General features: G+C 38.3%; 1 protein-coding gene across 1 annotated transcript; it reads left to right on the forward strand.

Moving 5' to 3' along the window:
- Nucleotides 1–7,217: 7,217 nt before the first annotated feature.
- LOC116181610 (juvenile hormone acid O-methyltransferase-like) lies at nt 7,218–8,413 on the forward strand. The gene is made up of 3 exons (XM_031501983.1): nt 7,218–7,617; nt 7,668–7,945; nt 7,994–8,413. Exons 1-3 carry the CDS (start codon nt 7,262–7,264, stop codon nt 8,173–8,175), a joined length of 816 nt encoding a protein of 271 aa, XP_031357843.1. The 5' UTR covers nt 7,218–7,261; the 3' UTR covers nt 8,176–8,413.
- The last annotated feature ends 2,218 nt before the right edge of the window (nt 8,414–10,631 follow it).

The raw sequence follows: 10,631 nt of genomic DNA on the forward strand, positions 1-10,631 counted from the left end.
GTGAAACGATGGAACGGGACGCGGTAGGAAACCAAAAATTATTCTATAAAGTCTTAAAGACAATACGAAAAGGAAAGGCACAGAAAATTACTCACATTAAAACAAAAGAAGGAAGGATAGTGTCGGAAGAGGAGGATATTCTAAAGAGATGGAAGGAATACTTCGAGGAAATGCTAACGATAGACCAATCAATTATAAGTATAGAAGAGGACCAACACGTAGAAGACGAGGATAATAACGAGGAAAGTGGTATTAAATTAGAGGAAGTAATGGAGGCTGTGAAAAGACTAAAAAGAGGGAAAGCAGTAGGGCATGACGGTGTAAGTACTGAGATGGTTAAGAAGCTAGGAAGAGAGGGAATGGAAGTAGTAACCGCATTATACAACAAGGTGTGGCTAGAAGAACAAATACCAAAAGATTGGGAGATAGGGATATTGATGCCAATATATAAAAAAGGAGATAAAAGGGACTGTACGAACTACAGGGGAATTACGATGACATGCATCTTAGCAAAGGTGTATGAAAGGATACTAGGAAAAAGATTAGAGGAAAAAACGGAAACCCAATTGGAAGAATCCCAATGTGGGTTTAGGAAAGGAAGAGGAGTGCAAGACCACATATTTATGTTAAAACAACTAATAGAAAAATACACCAGAGAAACAATATTTGTGGCCTTCATAGACTTAGAAAAAGCTTTCGACAGTATACCCAGAAGATTAGTGTGGAGCAGCCTAAAAAGAAGAGGAATTGGAAACAAATTAGGAAAATGTATAAGGAGCATGTATACAAATACAAGAAACTACGTAAGAACTGGCAATTACCAATCAGAGGAGTTCACTACTAAAGAGGGCCTACGACAAGGAGGAGTACTTAGTCCAGCGCTGTTTAACGTGGTCATGGACGATATAATCAAAGAAGTGAAAGGAAAAACTAGGAAGTTAAATGTGGGATATAGAAATCTGGTAACAGTAGAACTAGCGGAAAGTGCATTTGCAGACGATCTGATGATATTCGCAAAAAACGAGCGGGATTTACAAAACAATTTAGATATATGGTCGAAAGCCTTGAAGGATAGAAATTTAAGAATAAATGTTAAAAAGACTAAAGTGATGGCGATAGGAAACGATAATATAAACATGACAATACTAATATATGGAAAAAGCATCGAGCAAGTGGACACATTTAAATATCTTGGTGTCAAAATTCAGAAAAATGGCAAAATCGATGCAGAATTGAGCGACAGGCTGACAGCAGCAACAAACCTCTATTACTCCTTAAACCGATCATTTATTAGAAATAAACTAATATCGAGGAAAACTAAAATTAGGGTCTATAAAACAATCTTTAAGCCAACTATAGTGTATGGGTGCGAAAGTTGGGTAGTAACAAATCAAGCTTCAAGTAAAATTCAGGCGATCGAAATGAAATATCTGAGGGGAGTAATGGGGATAACGAGATTAGACAGATGCAAGAACGACATAGTAAGAAGAGAATTAGAAGTAGAACCGATAATAGAATCAATCAAACGGCAACAGCTAAAATGGTTTGGGCACCTAATGAGGATGGGCGAAGGAAGAAAAACGAAGAATGTATGGCAAGCTAGACCATGGCAAAAAAGAAAAAGAGGAAGACCAAGGAAGACGTGGGACAATGAAATACTAGAAAACCTCCGAGAAAAGGGACTGTCGTGGAGTGAAGGAAAAACGCTAGCAAAAGATAAAAAAGAATGGGCCAAGATGATATATAACGAAAGCGACGATTAGGAAGAACAGCATAGCAGAGCACATGCCAACTACGGATTATACAACCATTAGGATAGATATTTAGTTTAATATGAAAGGAAATGTACAGAATTTAGTTTATTTAGTTTCATTACATGTATGTATTAACCTTAACACCTAACGGTACATGTAAGGTTTATTTGACAATATATATATATATAATTGCATACGTAAAATGCAACGTATGCCAACTAATGCAATAAGAAATAAGGACACTATGTCAAACAAACACAAATACGTAATAATTAATTGTATATATAAACTGTAAATAGTACTCAATAAATCACTATCGATTTGAATGTCGTTTAGTCGTTGGGGTTGCGAGGTCTCCAGTCTTTCAATTTGTACAAGTGACGGTGTACAGCCTCATCTAGCAACCCCCCGTCAAGCAGTCTTCTATTATCCAGAAGATTGTTCAATCGCTGAAAAATATTTTCAAGTTCTAAAAATGACCAACAGAGGGCGTAACTGCCATCTTAAATTTTAAAATTGCATTTTCTTTAAATTTCGCATAATAAACTTAAACAATTTTTTTCATATTTTTAAAGAGAACCAGTTTATCTATCATTTTCGTAAAAACAAAAACTCAGTTATTTCAAAAACAAAGATGGTGTGGGGCCTTCCATTGTTTTTGCAATAATCTGCTTTAACTTCTTAACCGTTTGACCGATTTTAACAAATTTGGCATGGTTGAAAAGAGCATTCCTTGGGCAATGAGTATCAACCAAAACATAGTTAATTTAGTTGAATCCTTCTTCGCCAGGGGGCTAGTCTTGACACTACGGCCCAAAATCCAAGGTTAGGAACGAGATTTTGAAAAACGGTTTTCCCCTGGCCTCTTTGGATGTTATTTGGCTACTTTTTCATAAAGAAAAAGTCATTCCATTTGATTTTTTTAGGACTTTGGGTCGTAGTGTCAAAACTAGCCCCCTTGCGGAGAAGGATTCAACTAAATTAACTATATTTGCTTCTTGTTGCCCAAGGAATGCTCTTTTCAACGATACCAAATTTGTTACAATCGGTCAAACAGTAAAGTTAAAGCAGGTTATTACAAAAACAGTTGAACGCCCCACGCCATCTTTGTTTTTAAAATAACTGAGTTTTTGTTTTTACGAAAATGATAGATAAACTAGTTCTCTTTAAAAATGTGAAAAAAGAATGTTTAGTTTATTACGCGAAATTTAAAGAAAATGCAATTTTAGAATTTAAGATCGCAGTTACGCCATCTGGTGGTCATTTTTAGAACTTGAAAATATTTTCCAGTGATTCTTCATGACCGATTTACCCAATAATTTTTTTCACCCTAAGTCATACAATGAACGGTTCCTGAGATATGGCCGAGGAACAGTCTTATTGGGTCAACCGGTACGTCAACCATTTCGATATACCGTGCACGAACCTGCTGAGCGCAGGATGGACCAGGAAAAAAAGCAAAAACCCAACAAACTACTCTAAGAGCATAAAAAACGGTGCAGCGCGCCGGAAGCTAAAAAAAATGAGGTAGGAACCAGGGGGCTCTAAGTAACCTGACCTCCCATCTACTGAATTGAGGCTTTGAATATAAAATATAGTTGAGGTACCTACCGAGCCTGCACGGAAGACTGAGACGCACAAGCGACACCGGTCTCATGGCAGCAGTCCCAAGGGAACTAGCTCGAAAAAGGTAAAAACTGGGGCCGTAAAGGATACCAGAACCTTTAGCGAAGCAGCTACAGGCTTCAGAATGGCTTTTATTCAAAGCCTCGATCCTTGACAGAGTCGACTCTTTGTCCATTGGAGCGGTTTCACCCAAAGTCACGAAGTTTCGTCACCGAGAGGGAGCGCTGTTGATCAAATGCGCAGACCCGGTATCGGTGCGGACTGGTTGAGCTCGGAGCTAGCGAGGGCAGCTCCGTGGGAGGGGGTGAAACTTCGATTCGTCTAAGCGAAGAACTTCCCAAAACCAGTGAGGGTACAAACCTGCATCCCGTAGGCTCAAGTAGAACCTGAAAAGGATCGAAAAAAACCCAGCCCCCCCCCCCTCTCTTTTGATAAGGAGTCAGAAAGAAGGGCGGTAATTGACAGAAAACAGTTCCCTTTGTTGAGACCTTTAATTAGAATACCATGAAATATAAAATTAATTTCACCTATAATTTCCCACACAATCTGTGTTCCCTTTTTTTAAGATCGGCACAATACACAATTATTTCTTCCTTCCTTTCTTCGGGTAAACCCCCTCCTTTCCCTACCTTGTTGACTAGATTTCTCATCCTTTACTTGACTCTTGTTAAGCCTTACCAGCAAGAATGGAGGTTCCATTGAACAATTGATTGCAATAAATCAGTGGCGAAAATTCAAGCCTCATTACCTATCTCGTCTCTCCCTGCCACTTTCCTTTTCTTCAGTCTTTTTAATTGCTGCTCATCTCTTCTTCTTTTACCCCCCCCCCATTCTATTTTTCTTTTTCCTGTGTGTATCACCAAAAAATCCTCGTTTCTGTCTTTAGGTTTGCTCTTCGGATACCTTCTGTTTCTCCATTTTTTTTACATTTCATTTGTACTTTTTTCTGTCTATGTTATCTCTCCATCATTTGTCTATCTATTTCTCTCTTCTGTACACTCTTTGTGCCACCACGCATTTCTTTTTGTTTTCCCCTTCCCTTCAGTAATTTGTTTCCACGTTATTGGTTTTTTAATATTCTTCTGTATATTATTGCACTCCTCTGTACTCTCTCCTTCCTTTCTTCTCCTTGTTCCACAGGTCTCCCTCTATACCTACAGCTCGACCGTGTTTCTTGTCCATAACTCTCCCTTCGCCGGTGCGTCTTTTCATTTCTTGTCTTTTAAATTCATCTACTTCTTCCAGTATTTTGGCGCATTTTCCAACTCATGTTGGAAGGCGCTATATAGCCACTTTCTCCGTCCGTCCGAGTATAAACTAAATCGATAGTTTTCAATATATGTATTTGGCTTGTTCTTTTTGCATTCAATGGCTAATAGCTCTGATAACTCAACCAAGAAAAATCTTGACGTTTAATGTACGCATGCGCAATGCCAACTTTTAACATTACGTGACCTTTCGCGAAGTACTGATCAATTCATGGAAAATGCGCTAAAGTTACTCGCTCTTCCTCCCATGTACGTGAATTGCCCGTCGCTATCCCCCTCCATATTTCCGTTTAAAATTCTCCAACTTCTCTTTACTGATCGTTCCAGTAACACTTCTCCCTTTTTGTTTCACTCTTTATCTCTTGATTTTCTATCTTGTGATTCTCTTCCCACCTCTACCCAGTTTCTTTTAATTCCTCTTCTGGCATTCAAATCTCCCCCCACTATGAACCCCTCTCCTACCCTTCATCTACCATATTTTCTGTCCAGCATTCTTTCTCTGTTGGTATATCGCTATCACTCTTCCTCTTTCGTTTCATCCCCCCACTCTCTTATCCCTCTTTATACCTGCTTTTGCTCGTCCCTCTTCGCAAATTGGTTCTTCCATCATTCATTCGGAATCATGTTCTATATTTTCTCCCAATATGCTTTTCTTCTATCCACGATTTCTACCATCATATCCTAAAAACTTCCAGAATTGAACGTCTTTACCCCCGCTACATTTCAGAATATCATTTTCATGTTGCCCTCCATTTTTATTTCGTTTTTCTCTTTTCTTCTGTTATTTGTGCGTGTACCCCCTCCCCCTGTCCCCCTTTATCTTCTCTCTTGCTGTTAGTTTCTCTCTCCCCCGCTCTTTCGTCGTCCGTTCTTCTTCTCTCTGTGTTCACTAATCCTTTGTATTTGGTACTTCATCTATATTCTTCACCTTCTGCCATTAATTTCCTTAATCCCCATCTTACTTTTACCTCTCTAATACCTCTTTGTACCCTGCTTTCTCCATATGTCAACTTGTCATCTATATATGTGCTAGGTGTGTTCAAAAAGTATCGAACCTTTGGTCGGCATATGAAGGTCCGAAACTTTAAAGTAGTCTCCTTGGTGGCGCACAGACTTCTCCTAGCGCTTCCGCCTTTTTTGCAAACACGCCTGAAACGCAGTTCTTGAATTCAGTCAATCAGCAATTCAGTCGCATTCCACACGATGTCGTGACTCAAATCGAGTCCCTTTCATCGGCATTTTCAGCTTGGGAAATAGCCGAAAGTCACACGGGCCATGTCGAGTGAGTAGACAGCATCACGAATCACAGGGGAATCTTGTGTTTGGCTAAGAAAGCCTGAATTTAATGCGCAGAATGGACGGGTGCGTTATCGTGATGGAGCTGCCATGCTTTTGCTGCCCACAGATCCGGTCGTTTGTGTTGCACACCATTACGAAGGCGGCGAAGGACCTCCTGACGGTACTCCTTTGTGATTGTTTGGCCTTGTGGTGAGCACTCATAATGCACCACACTACGGTAATCAAAGAAAACGGTCAACATTACCTTGACATTGCTGCGGACTTGTCCTTATTTGGTCTCGGGGATGTTTCCACTGTGACGTTTCTGGATGTGCTTTTTGAATCTTTCGAATGGTTTCCACTTGGGCAGCAAAATCGCTGCTGAAGTTTTTTTGTCATTTTACGATCGTCTTCACACGTAGACCGACTGCCGGCTACCGAAGCCATCTGAGAGCGTGAAAAAATTCACGACAGCGCACGAATGTCCCCTCCACTACTGCCCCTCTTCATTGGTTTGTGCGGGAAAATTTAACGTTCGATCATTGAGTAATTAATCCTTCACTCAACGGTTCGATTATTTTTGAACACAGTGGTATATCCAGCTCCCCTCTAACTTTCCCTTTCCCATCATAACATCCTCTTCTTTTCCCATGTTAGTTTCGCGATTACTACTTTATTTCTTTCTTCTTTTATTCGGAAAGGTAATTGCTGGTGATTGTCGGTATTGTTTTGGTTGATATTTATATGCTGCATCAAAATTAATATCTGCTATACTTATTATACATTGAAAATTAGGGTATTGAAGCATATAGCGCAACACTATCATTCAATGGCAAAATATGTGGGTTATGAAATGCCCCTTCCTTAGAAAACGCACAATCAGCAACATTTGGTAACCACGTGTATTCTGGTTAAAAATATGTACCTACCTATATTAAAGGCCACGTGTATTATGATCAAAACAGACAAAACATATCAAAATCGTTATTTATGCACCAAGATCATCTGGATATAAAACCACAGGAATTATCTCGGTGGACAAAACATGAATTTGATTAATTTTTTGCAAGCGCGCGTATTTTGACGAAGAAAGGTTTATGGTCGAAATGCTAAAATACTGAAATGTCCAGGAAAATACCGAGGATCCATCGATATTTCGTTACATCGGTTTATAAAGGCAGAATACGATATATTATTCAAAATCAGCCATGTTGGTTGTTGTTACTACCTTATTGACTTTTTGCGATAAAGAGGTCAAGTAAAAAACTCCTTGTTATCAACTGATATATATATCCAAATACTTTTAGTTTTTGTTGGGTTTAAGTCCAGCTTAAAATGAATACGTCCGAAAGGTATATAAAGAACATAGCACTGGCCCAGATGGACGGCAAATACTTTATCGATAAAATAACAAAATTGATAACGTGGAAGGAAGGCTGCCGTATTTTGGACGTCGGCTGTGGACCTGGAAATGTGACAAGCGATTTCCTTCTACCCACTTTACCAAAGTCAGCTAACATAATCGCGATCGACAAGGCGGCCCAGTTTATACGTTACGCGAAGGAGCACTACGCAAAATCACCTCAGGTTGACTTCGTTCAAATGGACATCGTGTTTCCGGATCCAAAGTTGTACCAAACCTTCGACCATGCCATTTCACTCTACTGTTTTCACTTCGTAACCGAACAGGAGTAAGTGACCATTTTATCCTCCCAATGTACCTACCACATTTCGATTTTAGGGTAGCACTAAGGAACATATACAACATGTTAAAACCTGGTGGAGACCTTTTCTTTAGCTGCTTAGTGCACTACAGTCTTTTCGATGTATTCGCCACAATTAGCGAAAGCGAAAAATGGAAGCCTTACGTTGCCGATTATAAATTATGCATGTCTCCTTATCAGCAATCCGAAAATCCAAAAGGTGATTTGGAGAAGATGTTGCTGGCTGCTGGGTTTGATATATCTTTTATTATCGAAGAGCCAAGGAAGTACAATTATCCCATAAACGATATCAAAGGTATGATTCGAATAAAAGGTATATCTCATTTACAACTTCTCTTTATAGAGATATTTCTTTCGATAGATGGTATAAACATATCGCAGGATCTCGAGAATGAATTTCAAATTGACCTTCGGCGTATCGTTAAAAACTTGGGACAGATCGAAATTGAAAATGGCAGTGAATTATATTGTACCAATGGCAAGGTGTTGTTTGGGCATGTTGTTAAACCAAAAAGCGTAATCTAAAAAACCCAAAATTTCACACTGTATAGGTAAATACGAATATGGTTAACTTTCACTAACAGAAGTGTTCTCCGGCGAAATATAAATCATCCACGGTACCAGTGTATTTTATCCATAAAGTATTCGCCACCATTCTGAATCAGTAAGACAGTAAACTAGAAAACTACACTAGTACCTATCTATTGTTTATAGTATAAGAAAAAGTAATAATAAACCCCTGAAAATAATTCAGTAAAAAATTTATTGACTTTTTGAACACCCTATGCAAATGTCAATTGGTCAACAATTTTTTGATAGAAGATAGTAGTTACTTTAGACCTCGAGATTCATATGATGGTACAAAAATCACACCCATCCTATATAATCCTAGCGACACTTTTTTTTGAAAAGCTCACAGTAGTGGTTTATACAGGGTGCCCATGCCCATTATGTATGGTATATATCTCGGTACATAACGACTGTATACAAAATTTTTCTATATGAAAGTTGTTTAACATTTTATTTCCCATAATAAGGCAGCATTCAGTTGTTTTTATTTCAGAAAACAAATGAGTTACGCAAAACAATTGAATTTTTTTTAAATAGCAATGCACACTTTCATTAGGCCCTTTTGCCTTACAAGGTCATGTAATTTTCCATCTTGCTCTTATAACAGAAGGCTTTTATTGCACTGAAGATGAGTCACATCCTGTGTATTTCACCCTTTCTCAGAATCTTGGTATCTTCTTAGTGCTTACCTGACCCATTGCTCCCGAAACCTGTTTTTAACCTATATGTCACCTATCGAAGCGTACGTATTTTGTGAATACTGTTATAATTTTATGTTATGCATTCACATCATTACAAACAATTAATTTTGCTACACAATTTAATATTAATTTGTCGACTGGTTTTTTTCTTGGTAAGTGTCTTTTTTTCCCCAGTTTATTTCTGTTTTTACCCGGTGAACTACTATTTTCAAGGTTTACGTTGCCGACTTGACTTTATTTCCGTTGTAGTGTGAAGTTATAGCGTAGAACCTGGGGGTTAAGTACAGGGTGGTCAACTAAGAAGGCGAGGTACTGTGTCTGAGAATCTATCCATCGCAGAGGCTTGCGGTCAAAACAGTTATTACTAAAACGGCCACGAGCAAAACCTGGAAAATATTTTTAAGTTTCTGAAATGACCCCTCGGGGGTGTACCTGTAATCTGGAATCTAAAGAAGTGATGTTTCTGTGAATTCCGCTATATTAACCTAACAAAAAAATGTCCGGTCTTTGAAGACCATTTTTGTTTGAGAATGTTTCCTGTATCTCTAAAAATGAAGTGGGGGAGGGGGGGGGGTATTCACAGGTTTCCGTAAAGAACACCCTGTATCTTCGAAACGGCTGAGCCGATTTAAACAGACTCCGATTAGTTCAAAAGAGCTATTCTTCAGCTACAAATATTATACTATTTGAAGTTTTGTTAGTTTCACATATCACCGCTTGAGGGCTTTTTTCGACATTCCGACAGAAATGGTTAATTTTCTCAAAAAATACTAATACGGTTGATTGGCTTAAAAAATTATGTCTACAGAAAACCTTACTACATTTTTGCTCTAAAATAATTTGGGGAGCCAATAATCGCATGCTATGAATTTTACATTGAAATCCCTATGATGCGTTACGCAAGTCACCACCCTGTATATATCTCAAGATATCGAGATGCGATTTTCGCAAGCTTGTTTAGGCATCATTTAGCTACTTTTTCATGAAAAAAAAAATCAAACCAACGCATTTAATTTTTTTGAGAAAATTAACCATTTCTGTCGGAATGTCGAAAAAAGATATGTGAAACTAACAAAACTTCAAATATTATAATATTTGTAGCCGAAGAATAACTCTTTTCAATTAACCCGAGTTTGTTAAAATCGGCTCAGCCGTTTCGAAGATACAGGGTGTTCTTTACGGAAACCTTTGAATACCCCCCACTACTCCATTTTTAGAGATACAGGAAAAATTGTTAAACTAAAAAGGTTCAGATTATCGTCGTCTTCAAAGACCAGATATTTTTTGTTAGGTTAATATACTGGAATTCACAGAAAAATCACTTTTTTAGATTCCAGATTGCAGTTACGGCCCCTAGCGGCCATTTCAGAAACTTAAAAATAATTTCCAGGTTTTTCTCGTGACCGTTTTAGTAATAACTTTTTTTACCGCAAGCCTCTACGATGGACAGGTTCCCAGATACAGTACCTCGCTTTCTTATTTGACCACCCTGTACACTACAACTGTATGAATGTCGTAATGCTTGCTATGCTTGTCATATAAGAGGAATGTTTAAAGAATATCGACACTATGATTAACGTGTTTAAGGATTAAACATACAAATAAATTGATTCTAAATCTTGATTTGGGGATCGATACGGCACATGCATTGTTGTTGTTTAGAAGTACGTTCAATAAACAAACGAAGGCGATAAATGATGGAGCATGGTG

This window comes from Photinus pyralis, unplaced genomic scaffold (assembly GCF_008802855.1).
Source record: "Photinus pyralis isolate 1611_PpyrPB1 unplaced genomic scaffold, Ppyr1.3 Ppyr1.4_unclustered_Scaffold1279, whole genome shotgun sequence".
Taxonomy (NCBI): Eukaryota; Metazoa; Arthropoda; class Insecta; order Coleoptera; family Lampyridae; genus Photinus; species Photinus pyralis.